Source organism: Convolutriloba macropyga, chromosome 1 (assembly GCF_964194025.1).
Source record: "Convolutriloba macropyga chromosome 1, txConMacr16.3, whole genome shotgun sequence".
NCBI classification, from domain to species: Eukaryota; Metazoa; Xenacoelomorpha; order Acoela; family Convolutidae; genus Convolutriloba; species Convolutriloba macropyga.
In genome coordinates, this window is record NC_134468.1 from 83,701,283 (window position 1) to 83,723,605 (window position 22,323).

Below are 22,323 nucleotides of genomic sequence, written 5' to 3' on the forward strand. Positions count from 1 at the left end.
GATGATTGCTGTTAAATGGAAACTGAAGATACATATTTGTCAAATAAAAAACTTTTGGCTACATAAACAGACGGCTACTGTTAATTGTTTATTGTTTGTTTTGTTTCTTTTTGAAGGGACAGAGGTGGGCGCGGAGAGTTGCCAGCCTCTTTGTAAAGATTACCCAACATTACCCAGCCTCCTTGTGACAATATAGATAACATAACTACTAATAACTACCAATAGTGCTAGGATTTTCAGCTTAAAATTGCAAGTTTTTTGAAGTAGAAGTAGTATAATTGCTTTCCCGTTTTTCTAAATAACTTAGATGCAAAATTAGGATTAGGACATCTGAGATTCATGTTTTGTTAAGGAAAATTTGTGAATATTTTTGTTCACAATCTTTATAGAATAAATAGGAATACACAGTTGAATTCTTTTTGTATTTGAACAAAAGCATATCAATATCATGCTGTTAGCATATTAACTGCTAACACAACAATGAACAATGACGTCAATAATGATGATGAAAAAAAACGGTTAAGTTAAAGACGAAACAGAAACTAAAGTTAGCCTCAGCTTTGAATGTCACTCAAAATCTAACAAATCTAAATGCCTTCAAGTATCACATTAGTTCAAAAACAATTCTTTTGTTTACCTTTGATAAGATTGCGTTGCAGCAATAAGAGACAAATAACTCGTTTTGATTTAGATTTATTGGCCTACGTTAGCATTCGGTTTCTCTACAGAACTATTTGCTGAAAAATGCTGAAAAGCATTACTTGTTTTTACTTAATTGAATTGGAGTGTTTGCTTCTTACGGCTTTTCACTGCTTAATGAAGAGTATTTTAACTTAAGCACATTCATGACATTTTGTTTTTCTTGTCTTTGAATTTTGTATTTTCGATTTCTGGGCAGCGGTTTCCGCAGGAACGTATAATTTCTTTTGTTCAGTGGTTTACTATTTAAGTTCCATTTATGGGCAAAAATTTAATAAAACTAGATTAAAATGTCATTTTAAGAAAATGTGAATTTTTCTGAAGGTTATTTTATTTGGAAGAATTTTGTTCATGTTAATTTGTTTTGATCTACAGATTTTCATTTTTGTATGTTGGAAAACACGAAAACTGACAATTTTGCGTTTTCAGCTCCCCAAAAAATAATTAGATCTAATTGTTTCAAGAAAGAGCTCTTGCCCTATTCGGTAGCAATTGAGGTTAAGATGAGAGCTTAAACAAACAATTTCGCCGTTTTGCACGACTTTTTTTCTGTTATAGTTTTTACGGCTTTCAAAACGGCCAGCTTCAAGCTAGTTTGACAGAAATTTTCTCAGCCAAGCTATAAGGCAGAAATAGAAACAAATCGGCGGCTGCAACAAGGCATTTTTAAATATTGCTGTGAAATCGTTGACAGGTCTTGTTGAACTTCTGTAACTCAAATGGTCAAAAGACTAAAATTTTCGTTTTTATTGTGTGTGTGAGAGAAAGAGAGTTAATTTATCCCGGCCCATAAATCAAATGTACAAAGAAGGATAATCAAAACACGACATAAATCACAATCAAACATCGAAAAATAAATGCATTTAATATATCCAACAATCAAATTAAAAATTCATTCAAGATTATTTTAGGCTGGGAAAGGACGCGCAACGAGGTCCTTAGACCTACTTTCCAGCGTGCCCTGTGTTGTATGATTATTTCAAATGTAACTCCCCCGATCAATTAAGGGGCACCTCAGCATGTTGGTTGTATATACAAAATAATGTTTCCTTAAGCTGCATTAGAGTAACGCCAATCGAGGTCCTCATTTCTTGAATGTCTTTTATCCAAAATAAGCAAAATTATGAAAAATGAAAAAAAATCTTTTCGAAATAATATTTGAAAAAAAAATCGATTATTACTTCATCGTGGTTCGCAATTAAATAAAAATGAAAAGGCTCAAAATTGCCAATGAATAATCAGTTGATATCGAAATTTACGAATTGAAAGACTTCGAAAAAAACTGCAATCCTCCCCCAAATTCTTGTTTACGATGGAATGAGGCAAAGCAAATACTAGTTTAGAAAAAAGTAAATTTGAAAAAAGAAATTAAAAAATTTTATTGATAAATGCACAGTAAATTTTACAATTCTCTCTAGAAATTACCATTAGCCAAAAACAAAATCACTAGTATTTGGGCTATTTCGTAGGTACTTATGATGAAACATGAAAATATGGGACAGGATGATAACAAAATCAAAAAACTTCTAAAAAAAATCTAATATTTTATCCGTTTGTACACCCCAGTACGTTATGCACTCCCAGTTACAGAGCACGTGCCATTACATAGTAAATCATTGTGTAAAAATATGGCATGAGTGCTTATATTCACAAATAAACAAGCTCTGGTGGGGGGGGGGGGGTAGGACAACGAGAAAGATCCAAATTCGAAATGCGTCGATGGCAGAATGAATTCTAGCCTGTGGATCGTCCTCTGTACGGTGGGAGGTGTCAGAGACTTCCCCTGATTGTGAGAGACTCCAGGAGCAAGTTCTTCGTGTCAGACGACGAGAACCCGTCTCGATTCTTCCCTCCTTATTGCGAAGGCATCTATCCATCCATCAACCGCTTTTTCCCAAGCTAGATTACCCATTAGTTTTCCTAGATAAAGTTAAGGTTAAATCTTATAATCATTTAACCCATGTCATTCTATTATTATCTATAATCTATATATTATCAAATATCTAATATTTCTAATACTATCTAATACATCTAATATTATCTATGTAGGATATTATCTAATATCGGGAACTAGTCACAAAAAAATCACTCACAATTCGAAGCAGAAAAGTCTTACGAAATAATTGATTATAGGTAATTTAACTTTTTAAAATTAACTGATTTTCTTTAGTGGCGGCGTTAGAACATACCCTGAGAAACAAAAATCAATCAGAATATCTTGATAAGATGTTAAATGAGGAAACACCAATGCAGCAAAATCAAAACACCAGATCTTTGATTTCTTTCAAGAATTCAGTTATATTACCCTTATCTCATCAAGACACGGTTAACCTTATCACAAAACCTTTCATGTTTGCATAGCCTGATAGGAGGCGGGACTAGCCATTATTACAATAAAAACATTCAATTGCATGTTGAAAATAGACTTATACCCCCACAGACGGAGGGTAAAACGTTTCCATTTCATAATTAAGTTTTAATTTTATGGGAAAAAGCGGATTTTATTAAGGCCCATTCTACTTCATGTCAACTCAACTAACCATCAGTCTAGCTCAAAACTGCTGGAATTTTCCATACAACCGATTCGAAGATGTATTCGTCGGAGCATGTATTCGGAAATTCAATCCTTATTCCAAATTTTTCAACATTTCTCGACAATTGATGCGCTTCGATTTTCGACATGGTAGGGACTACAGTAAAAACAGAAATGTACCTGTGTATATAAAGCAAACTGTTGCTTTACATTCGATAAATTTGCTAGGTTTGATGAAAATTCAGAATGTTTTGAGACAAGTCGGGCCAGCAGATATTGAAGCCAAATTGAGACACCATCTAGCCGAGATCAAAAACAGAGTTCGTTCATTGCGGAAACAGAAATCGTTTTCTTAACCCAGTAATGAAGTTTGAAGTTTTCTTATAAAAGGGAAGTTAATAATGCTTTATGAAAACCGAACAAGTCATAAGAACATGAGTTTACTTTTTAATGTTTATCAAAACCCGGACTGAAACTGGCTAATGAAACACCCAAAAAGTCCAGTGAGGGCTCAATATGGATTGAAAGTTGAGCTGTCGGGATTCCTTGTTATAACCGAGCCAATCCTTGGTCAAACAGATGTCTGTTCATAGGCAACTTAGGTCAAGAATGATCTTTTCATGGGCTATATTTATATATTTATATGTATATACATTTAAAAAAAGCTATGTCTTTGCTGCGTCACAAGATGTCACAAGACAACACTGAAAAACATTGCAACGTCGTAACCGATTTTAATATTTATATTTAATTCGCCGGTTGAGGCCCCACACTAAAACAACCTCTGATCAGACAATCTTCGAGCGCAAAGGGGGAAATCTGCGCTCTAATTTACAAGGTCGGAATCTGCGTTCAAACTCACGAAAGCTGGAACAAAATTGTGACTTGAGGCTGATCATAGGCCACTTCCAGCACACTACAGTCTGGACAAAGGTGAGGTGCCAAACATAATTGACCGCTCAAAATACTGGCTCGAGCTTTGAACTGATTGCACTGTGGTGTGATCATCAGAAGTCTTTTCTGATAATCTAACCAAATTTGATTATAAGCTGAGTCTGAAAAGAACTCAACTCTTTTCGATCTGGGGGGGGGGGGGGGGGGGGGAGTATGATCATTTTAGTCTGGGACCTCAACTTGTGTATAGTTGAGATTCCCCAGTCATTATTGGACGATTATCCTGCAGGATTACGCATCATGTTGCAAGATTTTGCCAGATTCTTGTAAGACCTTGCAAGATAACCATTTTGGAAGATGTTTTTGGAACTAAACTTGTGAATAGTTACAATAATTACAAAGGACTAAAAAAAGTATTGAATTACTAAAGACAAATCTAGTGTCTTAGTTGTGCTGAATTGACATTCCCTAGTCATAATCGGACAATTCTCTTGCAAGAATCTTGAAAGATTACACATCATGTTGCAAGATGTTTTGCAGATCAGATTCTTTTAAGAGCTTGCAAGATAACCGTCCATATTATCAGCCTCTGCTCTGGCAAGATAACCGCTTTGGAAGAACAAACGGAAACATACCTTAGCTGATGCATGATCCTCTTTTGTTTCTTTGAATATTGGAGAATAGAACGATCTGTTATCTAGCATCCAAAAAAGAAGAGAGACTTTAAACATTGCTAAGGCTAACTTATCTAAATAGGAACATCGGGAAAGGATGCGAAGGGGCAATAAGGGTTGAGATTTTTTGCACAACAGAGGTAAGCTAACACTAACACTTAAATGAGAACATAAGCAAAAAGTTTTTTCTACTTATCTAACCCTCAATATTAAACGCAAGTTCTTGGTCATTTTTATTTTGTTCATGACTTCAATGCCGTTAAATATAACTAAATTGGACTGGCCATTACGAGTGCAACAATCTCACTTCATTTAATTCTTTGCTTGCTGTATGGCTATGGGTTCGAAACTGCATTTTTTAATCATCAAAACTTTTATACGGTTATCTTGCAAGATTCTTGCAAGATAAGCATTCAGATCTTCTTGCGTCTAGCAAGATAAACGATATTTGCATGATCTTACAAGATAACTGTGCAAGTTTGTCTTGGCTGGGTACTTGAGCGAATGAAACTGGGTTGCTAACAATGACAGTCGTTGTTCCATTAGCTCTGAAGTTCATTCGACGTCTCAGGAAACAAAAGACAGGAAAAAAATAGTTTCTAAAGTTTGAGGTTTTTGGAAAAGAAACGCACAAAATCGTCAAAAGAGCTTAAATAGATGCCAGTGGGAAATAAATCATTTTAATCGTTTTTACTGCGAGTGCCCATTTATAGTATTTTTCATTAGAGTCCTTTAGCTGCTTGCGCCCATATATCAATTTTTAACTCGTCATCTTACTAGTTACTTATGGGAACTTTACAAAACAATGGAATGTACTTCTCTTAAATACGAAAAGAGTTTGTGTTACACCCTCCCCGGTTTCTGAAAAGATTTAATAAATTTTGATTGATTTAAGGCAGACCCAAGGTGGGCTCTTTTTACAGCCTTAAGGTATAAAGAATTAAGGTTACTTATTTCCTCGCGCGAAGTAGGTTTACCTATATCTCTCAGACTAACCGACTTTGTAAAACACTGAAGGTATATACTTCAATTATAACGATGTATAAAAGATTTAACACCGGAGTCAGAGGTATACACATCGTGCAACTACTCTAATAGACTGACTACACTCAGTGGAGTTATTGCTATAAAAAAGAGAATAGTGTCTTCTCAGTCTCTGATTGTTTGTAGGAGCACATCCAGTATTTCTACTGCTATAAATATAAGGAATTTAGTTGGAGTCATGAAAAGGTTCTGGCTCAACTATTAAAAGAACACAGATCGACCCCTGAAAAGATTTGGCTTGACTTTAACCAGGACCCCCTACTTTGTAATTAAAGTTGACATTTACTCTAATTCTTTTTGTACTTTATTACAATATAACTGTAACAATATAAATAAAACTGAAATTGATTTTCTAAATGTATGTCTTTTTATGTAAAATCGGTGGAGACTCAGTATTCCCCCTCCTGCCTTTTTATCTCTCATCCTCGGGGGGGGGGGGGGGGGGGGGTTCACTTGACCATAATTTCTGAGCTGTCTTCAAAGATCGGCAAGAGGTTCAGTAACAAATGAGCCGCTGTTTCCGTGACCGGAAGGTTAAAGGGGTAAAATTCTTCACACGATAGGCTCTGAGGTCATCTAAGTATAAATGGATGTAGGTTGCATAAGTGTTATCGGGTTCGAGGGGGTCTTCAATATCCTGTGCTTTTCCGTGATGCCAACTTTAAGTTTTAAACACTCCAGTTGAAGAATACATACATCAATTACATCAATCATTCATTGCAGGGTTTAACAAATTTATTTAAATTGATAAAAGTGCGGGAAATTTGTTAAAACTCATAAAAAAAACTGTTCTTTATAATGTCTTCTTTTTGTTTCGGGTCAGCGAAAAAATCTAAAACGCAATGTTGGAATGTTTTCATATCATTTTCTCCAGCAATTTGATATTTGAAGTAAACTTTTAACTTTTGTTTTCATGAAACGGTTTCGAAAATTTTTTCCTCTGAATTGAGATTTCCCTTTTTTAAAAGGCCACTCTGCGGAAAAATTGTTGAATTTGTTTTTTAAGAAGGCTATAGAACTTAGCTAAAACTCCTATTTGTGATTTAAAGGAACTTTACCGTCGTTTTCCATAATTATAGATTTGGAAAGTTGATGTTTTTTGCGAGAAAAATATATGCGCCTTTTCAAATTTAAACATTTTTACAATTGTTGAACTTTGTTTTAACAAAACTTTAATCTGGGTTGGGTGGCTTCATATATCTCTGCGAACATCAGTTAACTGTGTGAATATAATATATTCACGATTCAGTATAAAAATAGGAAAAATATATTTGGATTTTTTGATGCATAATACCGATCCCACTCACGTGAGGCTGTATCTCTATTTGAAAATAGCGAAACTGTCATGGTATCACACTAATAAATTTTTTTTTCTGCGTAATCGCAGCATTAGGCTTTTAGTCTGCAGTGCATTAACAGCAGCCTGTTCTCAGCTGTCCTATTTATATTATTCCCCCATCTCAGACTGTTCATTTTGTGAGCATACATGCTCTTTTTTGGTGACTATGGTCACTTTTTGCGTCTGAGACTTTCACGTTATTTTCAACCTGAAGCTATAGTTAAGTTACAGCTCATCCTCACAAAGACAGCTTCAGGGGGGCAAGGGGATCGAACGATCAATCATTGGCGTGTGCATCTCGCAACTTAACTCTCGGCTATCACGCACAGAAGAGTGTCACTAATTTAATGCAAAACGGCTAGCATTATTTAGCAGCAGTTTTTTTCATAACGATCTAGAAGTAGTCTCGGTCAGAATTCTTTAATCTTATTATTTTTTAATCTTATTATTTTTTGGGCAGTGCCCATACGTTTAATTATGCGAAGGCGTTCGTCAACATTTTTTTGTTTATGTCCCAAAGAACCAACTTACTTCCACAAGAAGTTTTATGAAGTACAATGGCAAAAAACTGTTCCAGAACAAGAAGTTCTCTAGAACATGAAATTAATTTTGAAAAGTCGGCATATTCTCATTTCATGTGAGAAATAACAAAATTTCAACTGACATTGAGTGCAGAAATAAACTTATAAATTTAGTTGAGCAAGAAGAACTGCTAAGCCATACAGATTTCGTTGCAAACCATACAGTTCTCCCTGCTGGGCATTTATGGGTGGGCAGTTCACACATTTAAGTTATCCGTATCTAACGTTGCCAAACGAGACTTTCCTATCAGAATAGATTCATAGTCCAAAATCTAAAACGTTACAGGACCAACTGTTAGTAGAGACAAAGAGAATAACAAAGAGTAATAACAAAGAGAATGACAAAGAGAAAGACGAAAACTAGCGATCAAAAACTAGCGAAAATCAGACTCCTCGCGATAGGGTTATAGTAGGTTATACAAACATTTTTTGCAAGAGTGGACCATAAAGACTGGAAATACACCTGAACAATTTGGGTGAGAGTCAAATCAACATTGTCTTGAAAGGAAATGTCACGCATAAGCATGATTCGAAGCAGTTACCGACACATGACAACTCGAAAACCCAAATGTTCTGAGCGAGTCTGTCGCTTTCCTTTTTTGTGTTTGTTATCTGTAATGTTATTCGAGAACAACGGCATCAACCTTATATCACGCTAAACAAAAAAACTGGGTGTTCTGTTTAAAAACAACCGAACATATATTAAAAGACAACTGTGCAAAATGAGATACGCTAGATACAAAGAACACGGCGAAATGAGTTGGGAACAGAAATTAAAAGCGCTAAAATAATTATACAGTAAATAAGTTTCAAAAAACAAAATGTAGTTTCACTGCATTGTTTGTGGTGAATTCAAGCACCAAACTAGTAGATACACAAATGTCACAGAATGCAATTTTCGGTATTAGTTCAGTCAGGAACAAGGTTTTGCAAAATTGTGACGTAAACTAAAATCAATAGAAAAGACAGCATTTTGATTGGTTATATGGCTTAAGAAAAACCGTCGATTTCCTGGTCAGCTTGAAAACAGACTTAATGAGATCGTAACTGAGATGAAATTGAACGATCTACCTAAAGCACTACCTCCATATAAGACATATTACTTTATCAATTAGATTAAAAAAGAAGAAAATTACTACGGAATACGGCTCAGAAGAGAACTTGAAATAAACTCTGTTGAAAAATACTCAACAGAAAGATATGAACACCATCTAAAAGTGATTTCTAAAAATGTAAAGATTTCTTGCTTTTTGACTGATCTAAAGCGACTTGGCAAGTTCTTTCATTAGTAAAATATATTTTAAGTAGTCAAAACAGATAGTGAATGAGTTATTGCAAAAGCCAAATGAATTAATAAACTTGAATGAAATTCAATGTGCTTCCGACTGACGAAGTTTGTTTTAGAACAAAAAATAGAATACAAATAGATGGAAACTTCCAAATTTCAACAATCAAGGCGTCCAATCAGCCTCTAAAATTCCAAGATTTGAATATTAGAAACAAAATTGGCGAAAATAATTGTGGCAAATCATCAAATTTTCTATTGATTAAAAGTTTTGTCAATATTTAACTGCATCACAAAAAACTGTTTAACTCTGAATGAACCAGGTACCGCAATTTTCCAGAAAACTATACAATATATCAATTAGAACCAGCCAGCAAAAACTAACCAGCGAAACATGGAGGAGTTGATGTCTAAATGATGTCAAAGTCACACCTGAGGAAATACAAAACAAATGCTGAGTGTGAGAGGGTGGCAACAAAGAGAGATAAAAACGAGTTACTAATAGATTGTTTACAATGCTCCAAAATCCAGACCATAAAGATGGTCAGCCCAAATTTTTTTGTTTTGCTATCCGTGCTTAAGGAAAAAATGGGACAAAGAAAAGAACAAGCATCGTTGTAATTGAGAGTGGCGAAAAGGAAAACAAGTTTACCTACGGGTGTGACCGTCAGGCTCCAATAGCTACCATTCAACTTCAAAATGCAAAAAGGACCCTTAAGTTTTTTTTTCAAAAAAACGTTTAACAAAATATAAGGAGCGCTTAGGAACAACAAAAGTACTGTTGCAGTAATCTGTAAAAACTGAAAGATTTGTACCAGTGGTGTTCATTAAATAATTGAAGCGGAAATTTTAAAAATGACAAATTGAAAACAAAATCTCAAATCTATCCCTGTGGGTGAACATTGAAACTTCCCACTTAACTAAAACGATAGCTAACTACAAAAATAAAGCTGGCACAAAGATACCGTACCTGTAATTACTCAACAAAAGCAGTGAATTTCTTGACACGATGCAGTATTAAAACCAATTTTTTATTAATGATACTACGAAATCGATCTTTTTCTCTACATTTTTAATCTCTAATGTCGTCAACAACAGAAAAACAAAGCGAACAATCAACTTGCTATTGAAAAAAATAACAATGGTAACAAAGTCACTGTTGATAATTTTTACTACCGCTTTGTCAAAAAGCTTTTATCATCACTTTGTTAGGTGAATGGAGTGATGCCATTCTTCAAAGACAAAGCCTCAATCAACCACTGTAGGCCAAATGTCTTCTTTGCCATGCTTCAAAAGGGCTTGAGAAACCATTTTTTTGATGTGTTGCGTGAAATAGTTAGCAAAAATTACAGTTTGAGACATGGTTTTAGGTCATGGCTTGACATCGCTTTTGAAAAAAATCAATTTATCATTACTCCGGCGTTATTTTTCCTTGAACAGTCATAATTATGCTTAGATTCCGAAGACAACAACTATGTTTTTATCGGGATTTTAAAAACTCTGCTGATAGATGTTCATCAGCTAAAAATAAACAAGCTTGAATAGAATAATATGGGCAGAATGTTCTTTAACATCATTGGAAGCGATCGCACGAGCCAAAAACATTATTCGGAAATAAATGAAGTGATATCAGAGACCAAAAATGTAACAAGCGGAGTCTATCAAAGGCAGCACCTATGGGAAATACAGAAAGAAACTAAAGCGTGATTAGTAAAATCTTGTGATTTTATTTACAAAAACAACTTTTTGCTAACGATTTTAGTCTCACTAAGCAAATATGACGTCAGTATCCACAAGGAAAACTTGAAAAGACCACCAGGCCAATAGCAACCATAAAACTTGCAGTTGTTGCACACGTGAGCTTAAATGGTGTCTTCATATTAAAGGTTCCTATTTCTTTGCGTTCGTTTTTAGGCTACTGATGTTGCTAGATGTGTTTACAGGAACTTTTTTCTTCAGTCAAAGCATACTTCAGGTTTCAAAAGTTTTTTCGAAATCAATGTTAAGTGGAATAAAATAGTGAAACACACTTCATCACTTCATCACTTCATCACAATACATATTTCTGTATTTGATATGAACACATTATAAAAACGTTATGTACAACTTACATGAAGAAAACAGGCGATAGGTCTGAATATAAACGCACAAAGGTCTTGACATACGCATTTTTGACCGCACGAAAGTCAGGACATAGATATTATTGAACGCACGATAGTCTGGACATGAACGCACAAATTTTCAAAACATGAGCGCACAATTTTTGGCTTGGAGCGCTCTGAAAACTGGTAATCTGTAATTTTTGACGCACGAAAGACTGTACATAGGGTCTTTTGAACGCACGAAGAACGCATAAATTTTTTTTGAACGCACGAAAATCTGGACATAAGTACGTTCCATCTGAGGTGGTCTGAACACAAACATGTTTTGTCTGGGACGGTCTGGACATATGGATTTTCGGTCTGGGACCTCAACCTGAATCATTTCTGCAATGTTTCAAAAGCACTTGAGAAACCATTTTTTAACGTGTTCTGTGAAATAGTTAGAAACATTTTGAATTTTACAGAGCTTTAGACATGGCTTTAGGTCATGGCTTGCCATGACTTCATAAAACAGCCATTTATTATTACTCAGGCGTTGCTTTTCCTTGAACAGTTATAATACTGCTACGATTCCAGAGACAAACAACTGTAAGTTTTTTATCGGGATTTTAAAAACTCTGCTGGTAGATGTTCATCAGCTGATAACAAACAAGCTATAATAGAATGTTATGGGCGGAACGTTCTTTAACATCATTGGAAGCTATCGCACGAGCGAGCCGAGAACATTATTCGTAAATAAATAAAATGACATAAGAGACCAAAATAATAACAAGCGGAGTCCGTCAAAGGTAGCAACTATGGGAAATAGAAACAAGCTACATCGTGGTCAGTAAATTCTTGGGTTTTTATTTACAAAATCAATTTTTTTCTAACGATATTAGTCTCACTAACCAAATATAACGTCGGTATCCACCTATTGAAAAAATCTAAAGAATACCAAAAATTATGATTTAGTAGAAAACAAAAACTCGGGTTAAATGAAGTTAGTCAGGCAGGAACAAAAACGTGTAATAAGAATTTTTGCACCGAACATCTGAAATTCTAAGTTTACTAAATAAAGAACTACATTTGAGAAGACCGACAGTTGAGTTGTTGTAACATAATTGATTTTTTTTTCCGAAAAACTACAACATCAACGTTCCCTGCTTGGGATGGAAGTTGCGATTGATATCAGAAGTCCGCTCTGCGTTTAAATGAGGAGTGAACACCCTGTGCGAAAAACAAGAACTCGATTACTACTACTACATGTACTGCTAAACTAAAAATGGTTTTTTTTACTGATTGGGCTATCTTTTATTTTGAGGGAGAATCCAAATCATGGTTAACTCTTCATTTTGGCTGTCCACCATTGAACCGAAAAAAAACTGATTAAAAATTGTACCTTCTAATTGTGAAAAACTAATGGAAATGTGATAGTAAAACTTTAAGATTCTTCCTTGACCTTTTTTATGAAAATGATTTCAAATTTTTGAAAATTTGCGCACTAAATAAATGTGCTTTGGAGCAAACCATCCAAATATTTCTTTTTTAATTATTGCAAAAGTTTTTTAACACAGGCGAAAAAATAGCACTTTAAAAGAACAGATGAAAGCAATTTTAACTTGAAAAGAAGCCTTTCAGGTAACATTTTTGCGCCTTTTTTCGTTTTCTACGTATAAACATCCGCAGCGACGTATAAAAAAACCATAAAATTAGACAGCACCATAAATCAGGAAGTTTAAACCGGACACCTGGCTGATAATGACGCTAAGTAATGTGCTGAAACACACATAGTTTTCGAGGAACAACCCTGCATTATAGTGGTTTTTGGCAACTGAAGCGCTAAAGTTTCCAAAGACACTAGTTGATTGGGAAGTATTGAAAAAGAAAACATTTCTCTGTCAAATTTACTTCATAGCTCTCATGATATAACGGAAATTTTGTATTTAGAAAGTCAAGAAAGAAAACCAAAAAAACGATGTGATAGACTGATCTACAACTAGACAAAAAAAACACAAATGACAATGTGCACTTTAAAAACGAAAATTTTTTGTCCGAATCGTTCTTGAATTGAAAAACTTGAACAGCAACAAAGGTTGCATGTGGATAAATTGGAATTGAGGACTACATGATTGAGACAAGCTGCCAAAACATTTGCAAGGAAAATTCGTAGCTGCTCCAGGTCTAATAATTTTTCACAGTTTCTTTAAAAAAACACAAGGAAAAATTGTTGAGACCAGCAGGCCAATAGCAACGGTAAAACTTGCAGTTGTTGCACACGAGTCACGTGAGCAGAAAAATTCTCTTCATTTGAAAGGTTTTTATTTTTTCTGTTTGTTTTGTAGGCTACTGATGTTGCTAGATGCGTTTACAGGAAAAGTTTTCTTTATTCGAAGTATACTTCTTCTTGAAAGTATACTTCAAATTTTTTCGAAATTATTGTTAGTGGAATAAATTAGTGAAAATTGGATTGGAATCGTTAGTAGTCCGAGAAGTTATATTTTCTAACTGCATCTGGATTGATTTTTTAATTCTAATCTAGTTTGTCTTACTGCTAAGCGATAAACCAGGTCAAACACGGGTTTCTTTTATTAAAAGTATACGCGTACGCGAAATTTTGGTCAACGGAATTTTTTATAAAAAAGAGGACGAGCGACTCAAGGAAACAGAAGAAAATAGACAACATTGAATCGAAAACCTGGACCTTCCAATAAATGTGGTTCTCTTTGAGCAAAAACTTTGCGATGGCTGCGTTCCGTTTTGTTGGAAAGTTTACAATCTTGCTGTTTTTTAGGTTATGAGGCAACTGTTATCGTCAACTGATATCAAACTTAAAAACAAATGCAGAACAACAAAAAGGAACAATTGTGAATTAAAAAGCCAAAAACTTAGGATGATAGTTGAGTTAGATATATCGAGAAAATGCAACAAAAAGGACGAAGAGCAATAAATTTCAGTCTTTTAATGTTAGGAGTAGTCTTAACCGTGCAAAACTGATGACTTTAGCAAACGCCTCAAAAACGGACAAACTACGACATGATTTGTCTATCTGAACGTTTGCCAACAGCAGAGCTTTTTTAATGGTTCCTTATTTCGCCAACTTTCTTATTTTGTCAACATGATAAAATATAAAAGTTTTACGCAAAAAATTAAGTAGAATCTAGACATATCGGTAGATACACTATGGTACCAAAAAGCTACGTACAGCAAACTTTCTGCTTTTAAAGCATTATTCGCGCTTCTTTAAAATGATTTGAGCCAAGGCGTGAAAAAAGGAGTGAATTTTAGAAGATAATTGAAAAATTTTGCCCCTTCATCATTTTCTCCGCCTAAACACATGACAAGTTAAAGCGCTTTATTTTTTCACTGTTTGCTAAGTTGTTACTCTTCAATATGTCTGATTTTCATTTACAAGAACAATTATTAACTCAAGTTTTTTGGCCAAAAAATTTAGCTGAATGCCTCCTAAGTTTTCAAAAAAAAAATAAATAACGACGTTTATAAACCAAAACCTAATTGGAGTGTAATGGAGTCACTTATAACGGTTCCTCTTTTTACGATAACATCTCCAGAGATACGGTTAGACAAATTCTGAAATTATATGGTTGTGCTCGACAAGCCTTTTCTTTGTCACAATGTTGTTTTTGTGATGAAACTATAGTGCGCTTCTCTTCGTGACAAAAATGTTCGAGTTTTTCAAAGAAGTGGTACAAGATTTTTTGAAAAGAATACACAAAGAAATGAGTTCGGACAAGTGTGAACTTATTTCTGGGGGTTTAACACAATCAAATAGACCAAAAATGATTGTTAGCTGTCCGAATATGCTTGCTGAATTCGGTTAGTTCTTTAGAAAGTTTAAGACAAAAAATTGAAGATTATCGACTATTTTTTCCTAGAAAAGGGAGTGAAGTTTACTGGAATGGCCGGCATACAGTTGACAGTTCTGAACCTTATTGAAAAATATAGGCGATTCTGCAGTAGCGATTACGAAAACAGAATTTTTTGGGAAAAATTAGGAAAGTATCAAAAATTTGGAAGAAAACCGACACGAATTTTGTTAGAAGCCTATATGAAAACTATACAAACAGTCTTATAGACGTTTAATAATCTTACGGTGAAAGGACATTTGAACTACAAATTTGTACTATTTGATGTTTGTAATGCTTTTCAAAAAACTTCAGGTGCAGGTAGCTTTTTGGTTCCACAGTGTCTCTCGCTTATGACAGACAGCTGATAAAAGTTTTAGGATAGACTCTCCAACAACTTATTGCAAAGTATCTATCTGTCTTAATGATCCAGAGCCCGGACTGTTAAGGTCGTCACCAGAAATTAATTTGCAAATATCTTTGGGACACTTTTTGACATTACTTTACCAATTACTTCTAATTGAATCTTTGAATGCAAAACTGACAAAATCTTTTGGTGGAAAACAGTCTTTCAAATATAATCGTGCTCTGATCAAAATTGGTTAGCAGTTACAGCTGGTGGAATAAAAAAACAAGATATTTTAACGAAACAAGTGAGGTGACGTACGTTTACAAGAGAACACTCTCGAAGAACTTTGAACAAGAGCAATTGTTCATTTCAAATTGTGCTCTCATTGCAATAGTATTGTGCTTTTGTCAAGCAGTTGTATGGTTTAATCGACAACAAATATCAAATGAGCATGCAAAATGCATTCAAAAGTCAATCTTCCAATCCTTATTGGATATCCTAAATCACATTTTTCTTTTTTTAATATTCTTTAGAGGAAAAACGTCATCGGTCAAATCCGAAACCTCATCGATCAATTAAATACAAGTTTTTCTTGAAAAAAGTTTTGAGGAAGCTGACAAATTTTGCCACTAGACGTTTCCTGAATCTTTTAGAATTACCTTGGTTTCAGAAAAAAATGGCCATCCTATAGCTTTTACTTTTCGATTCTAATTATGCAAAATAATTCGAAAAATGTTTTGGAGAATCAATCTCTGAAAGCCTTCAACTAAATTCCTCGCCATCTTTTAAACAGAAATTTACGAAATTTCACGTAAAAAGAGATCTAATAAAATAGTTGAAGTGTTTCCCGAATAGAGACGGACGGCAGATTGAGAAAAGCTATAACGAAACATCAGATCTTTCAGTGTCTATATTGGTTTGCCGTAAAGTTAGACATTTGTCGCGCTAGCTTTCATTATATTTCAGATCAATCTCAGATCTATTCTTACAAGTAAGAACTGAGGACTTTACTCTCATGGCGCTCAAGGAAATTGAACTAGATAATGAGCGCACAGCATTTAGAACTTTGCCACCTACAAAGTTTGGATATGAAAAAACGTTTGCATCCGCAAATCTCAATACAAATATGGTAGCTTCACAATAAAGAGTCAACAACCAAATGCAAACAGCAATCTCTCAATTAAAATCAAACTCTCAGAGAATCCACTAAAAATACATGGATCAAGATGAAAAGTTTTTGAGGTTTATATATTTTAACAGTAGACAACGCACCAATGTCCAAAAAATTAAATTCTCTTTTGCAGCAAATCTTTTATATCAATTTGCAACTATATTCAAATACACAATCCCAAAATCAAGAAAATAATTATTATACTTTTCATTTAATTTTGAGTTTTCAATCGAAAGGTTTTGGAGAACTGGAACGGAAGTTCAACAAATCCTTGAAATCTCAAAATTTATTAGATTGACACAAATCGTGATAAGAGTGGTAAAATAATCACCAATACAATGTCGCCAAATTCTGCAGGACGAAATCTACCAAAACATAGAAATTGGCGTCAAAAATAGGCAGCGCATTTTAAAGATAGTTGTCATCAAACATCAGCGATAACCAATGTCACAAAAGGTGTGCGGCAAGATTCAATAATGGAATCGGCTCCTTTTCACATATACAATAACTATCAAAGAAGAACGGATCAAATTTATGTTAATAAGTACAAAAATAAACCAACGAAAATGAAACTATTACCTCTTAGCCTCTAACTTGAAATGCACGACCTACTACTATATATAGCAAAAAAATGGATTAGCGATCCTATCAGTAAGTTTCCGTTTTCCGAGTGACAATATGACTAGATTTCTTGTAGTCTTTTCAACGTTTTCAGAAAACAGAAAGGGATTCCATTTTATCGAAACCTTTCATAGAGCGGTTTTTTGTCAAAACGTTTATTCTAACCTCGGGAAACTGAAAGAGATCGACTGTTTTAGCAATGGCGGCCAATCTTTGTGAGGAGGACCGTCCACGCTAAAGATTTACGGTGCTTGGATTTTAAGCGTGGACCGTCAATCTCTATTTATTACAAAAGATTCCTTGCAGTGAATTGCAAATGGTTATTCACTGCGACAGTATAGCCAATGGTAAGCGCTCTGCTGACTAAAAATCATAAAAATATTCAATTATCATAAGACGAATTCAAAGCAAGGAAGTTCCACTCAAGGTTGTCAACTCGTGATACTATCTAGGAACGGGATTGCTATAGCTCCGCTAATTCAACTTCTCGATGTCTAGGTAACAGTTAAAAAGTGCTGTACGTTTGCTGGTAACGCAGACAGCTCTCTTGAAGTCCTGAAAAAACTGTTTGAGTCACTGATAAAATGTGATTCTTTTTTTGTTTATCATACACATTGTGTTCCTTGACGAAATGAATTCAATCGATGCCCTTTTTTTCATTTGTTTATTTGATTTTGTCTAATAGAGCTTATAAATATCTAAAAGTTGTCAAATTTATCAGTTCAGCATATGGAACACTTTATTATTCCTACAACAGTGAGTGTTGTGAGAGTTTTTCAAAGTTGCAACAAAAACTTTCAATAGCTATATTATACCGAAATTAGCAAAGTACATTGCACATAACTCAAGCATTCAGTCAAGGTGCTATCTGTATATGCATTCAACAAATATTTTCTACATCACTGTCAAAGTGGAAGTATGGATCAAATTTATGCTAATTGTTACCAGAGTAAACTTAGCCTCAAACTTGAAATGCACGACCTACTACTATATAGTGTAATTGTTAATTCTAATCTTGAAAAAAACTTTATGCAGAATTGATGTCCATTTGAAAACTTCCATTTCCAAATGTCAAAGCAGGGTTACGCCTCTAATAGCAAATTTATTTAAACAATGAAAGGATAATATGCGAAAATGATATTTCATTTCTCATAGCAAAAACGACATACAAAACTTAAGAGATCGTGTAAGGTTTTGACCAAAATTCATAGCATTTTAAACGAAACGAACGCTTGTGTTACTCTCTTATGCGACAAGTTAGACACTATAATTGTCCATGAAAGTCTAAATGAAAACAACCCAAAACCAAAAAAAATAATGATCTAAAGTGCTTAGTTTTGCACGTTTTGCAGCTTGTCAATCGGAAGATCAGCTGTGGAGACGCATGAAGATCACGGCTCATTGCAACCGGATGCCGATGAATGGTAGTGACATTTGACATTTTTCACACGTCATCAACAGATCTTTTCAAAATCATAGATCAAATAGCGACACGCATTGCAACTGCACATTCGACATTCTAATGACATTTGATAATTTGATAATGACATAACAATTGATAACCCCCCTGCTGAATTTGAAATAAAAAACTGTTCTAAAAATCATCAAATTATTTAATAATCAGAAAACACGTTTAAGGCAAGAAAAATCCACGCAACTATCTACGATACTAATCTACGAACGGGATTGCTATTGCTCCGCTAATTGAATTTTTGGGTCACTAATCAAGTTTGACCCTTTCCCCAGTTACCATTTTACAATATGGAATTTTATAGCAAAATAACTTCTTACTGAATAGGTTAAACACAATGTATTCATTGACGAATTGAATGCAATGGATGCCTCTATATTCATTTATTTATTTGAATAGATCTGATAGAGCTTATAGTTATCTAAAATTTGTCAAGCTCATCAGTTTAACATAAGGTAACATTTTATGTTGCTACAACACTTTGCAGCGTTTTTCAAATTGAAACAAAAACCTTCAAAATTGATTGAAGCAATGGATGCTGCCCATAACTCAAAAAACCGGTCAAGGTGCCATCGGTACATGCAAGCAACAAACACTTTAAGGTACCAAATGCCCTCTATTCCCGAAAGGAGGATGCACGCACCAAAGACACCACTAACTTCAACGCGCTCTAGCTTTCTGACATTTCGTTTCCCAATTTGTCTTTTTTTTAATTCAAGATCGTTGAAATTTGGTTTTTGAAGTTTGTAATGACCTTCTACCATTTCGGTAAAGATTTAAATGTTTGGATTTGCCAAATTCTTATTTTCAACTTGAGCAACATGACAACTGTTGATATCACTAGTTCCAAATTGTGTTTGACTAGTTGCTATTTGTGTTTTCGTTTGCACTGGTGGATAGCTTTGATGCTCTCTGCAAGAAATGAAGACAGCTAGGTGGATACCACAACTTATTTGAGATTAAAATCAGCTTCGCACAACTTAGAAGCTCCGTACTCTGCATCGATGTTTTGGGAAGCTAAAGAAATGCGAAACATGATTGCTCAGTAGGAGTGGCCGTGGGAGAAAGAAGGCGGCAAGTTTAACTCATTTACATGTGGCCTTTACAATACTATTCTCTTTTTTAACGTTGATAAGCAATTTTAAGTACTATATTAAGAATATGCTTTTTAGTCATTTGTCCTATTAATCTGTTTTTTAGTCCTTAGTCCTATTTACTTACAGTAGAAGTAGTAGTAGAACAGGATTTGGTTTGACGCCTTGGGTTTAGCACCATCTAAGTCGAAATCCCATTTACAATTTTGAGAAGTTATTGCTATTACCACATCTGCATTGCAGTCTACACGTACGTTTATCATTTCATTCCAGTTTTTGCACTAAAAAAGGTCCTGTAAATGTTGCTAATTAGTGGTTGAACAGCAATTAGGTCAAAGCTTTTGTTTTAGCACCACATAAAATGAAGTCCAAAGTACAGGTTGGAGTGAGTATTGCAATTAACACGCCAAACGTTTTTGTTCAAATTGAGCTCAAACTGTTGATAATTTTTGTCATTTTGTTAACGAAACGTTTGGTGCGGAATGTTCTAATTCGCTAAAATGTTATTTTTTAAATGAGAAATTTGACAACTTTTGAACTCTTAACTTTATTTATTCAAGATTTTTCAATCTAGATTTTTAATTTTCTAAGTAATATTCTACAGTTCCGGTAGCATTTAGGAACATCTCAATGTTTTGATTTGCTAAATTAAAGGTACTTCGAAAATGTTCGAATTGAGCGACATGACAACTTTCGACTATTATTTCAAAGTCAACTCATGGCTACGGTTCTCATCGTTCGAGTTAAAAGCAGTAGTTTCCTTTGTGCTATATGTATTGCTTCGAGAGTCATCAGTTTTTGTGCGACAACCCCTTGTACGCTATTCAAATACTCCTGGTGCGCTACAACATTCGCCTATTTGCTGAACTGCCGGTGCGTCTTTTTTTTAATTCTACGCCGTTCAGCGCGGTTATATGTCTGCAAGACTGCCTGATGTAGGTGAAATTGCATTCACTACTTGTTTTATTGTATACCAAGTGCAATTTTAGATGCTCCAAACTAGACTTTCAAGCTGGTAAGCAGGTTTTTTGAGCTTCCGTTTGATGTAGATCACTGTAACATGCATTACTTTTTAAAGCTTTTCTTTAAATCTAGTGCTCAATTGGCCTTTATACTGTAGGAAATGTGTAGGTATGTCTTTTTGTTTTTGCTGGTTGTTTGACTTGCTTTCCGCTTTTGTTTTCCTTGCCACCTAAAAAATAATCAATTGTTTGATTAACAATGCCTTTTTATTAACAATGTATTTTTTGCCATATATTTTTGTTGATTTGTAGGGCTTCGTCAAAGTAATGCCCGTTGAATGTAGATCGAATACACCATGGATAATAACCTCAACAATATTCTTCTAGTGCTGGAGGGGAGTGCAGTAACGGAAATTTAGAATTGTTTCAATGAATGTTGGCTTCTTAGACCAATTACAAAAGACTTTTCTTTTCTCATCAACGTAGACTGCCATTTCCAGGAAGTGTTATTCTCGTTTTAATCCCTTTTTTGTTTTGTATTGTGAGCACCAAATGTTCATGCAAAAAGTTTTCTAGTTGAAGCAAACTGTTCTATGTTTCCTTTACCGTGCATATTATGTCATCTACATATCGTTCAATTCGTTCTCGTTTTTTAGCTACATTAGCAGTTGGTGATTTTTCACATTCAAAGCATTTCCAAACAAATTCCCTAGTTTTTTTATATTGCTCCTTACCTTTATTTAGTCAGTTTATGAGATACCAGCTCTCGCTTTCCTTGCATTCGACGGCATTGCTATTGCAAATCACTTTTTTTATGATAGAGGGGAAATTTTTCTTTCGCTTTTGTTGTTTCTTCCAGCACTAATTTTTTCTACAAAAGTTTTTCTCCAATTATAGGCCAAGATGGCTGATAATAGGCAAGTCCCTATTTCCAAACCGTTTTTTTGACGGTATCAGTTACCATTACTTTTAAAATAAACATTTGTGACTGCTCGTTTGAGTGGGAACTCATGTGTCGTTTTTCCAATATCGGGGGTGGTCTCAATTGAGAAAAGAGATTGTAGAGAAACTTCGATGATTTCCGAGAGGGGAAAATTAGTTTATGTACTTTTCACATCTATTGATACATTTTAATCATTTGACTCAAACTCCAGAATTTCGAGTTTTTTTCTAGCTAACAGGCTCGAAGCTTCAATCTCTGCTCCCGGTACTCTTTCTTTTGTGGAGTCAGAAAAGTGTTTAAATTGTGGTAAGAACTTGCAGGAATATACAATAAAGGACACAGCTGGGTGCTTTTTGTGAAAATTTGCAAACCCATATGGGTGTGGGTTTTGCGCCAGTTGTTTGCAATTTTTAATAATTTTTTTCCCTAATGAGTTCTTGTTATCATATTTTAAGCAAAGTTCCCTTTTTTCCTCTTTCTGTTTTGATGATTATCCTGTCATTTGTTTTTTCTGTCCTCAACAATTCGGGTCAGGCATTTTTTTTGTTCATATTAGACTGATAAATATTTTTTTATAACAAAAAATCCATTTTTCTAATCAAAAGGTACAGCTAAAAGTTCATACTCTTCAGGATATTTTCGCCATCATTGATATTATCTATCGGCTGAAGTCTGTCAGAATTTTATTAAGCGTACCATTGACCTGATGCTTCTTC

At 34.5% G+C, this 22,323-nt stretch overlaps 1 protein-coding gene across 3 annotated transcripts in view; it reads left to right on the forward strand.

Annotated features, from left to right (window-relative positions):
• Positions 1–22,323, forward strand: part of LOC142343517 (beta-1,3-galactosyltransferase 9-like) — a 106,650-nt gene that overhangs the window by 10,245 nt on the left and 74,082 nt on the right. The window contains exons 3-4 of one of the 3 annotated variants that reach the window (XM_075395180.1): positions 2,438–2,564; positions 3,209–3,846. The exons of the other annotated variants lie outside the window; for them this stretch is intronic. Of the exons in view, the coding sequence (XP_075251295.1) occupies positions 2,438–2,564; positions 3,209–3,588 (507 nt within the window). The 3' untranslated portion in view covers positions 3,589–3,846. Of the gene's footprint in view, positions 1–2,437; positions 2,565–3,208; positions 3,847–22,323 lie in introns of those variants that run through there. 3 annotated transcript variants of the gene reach the window in all.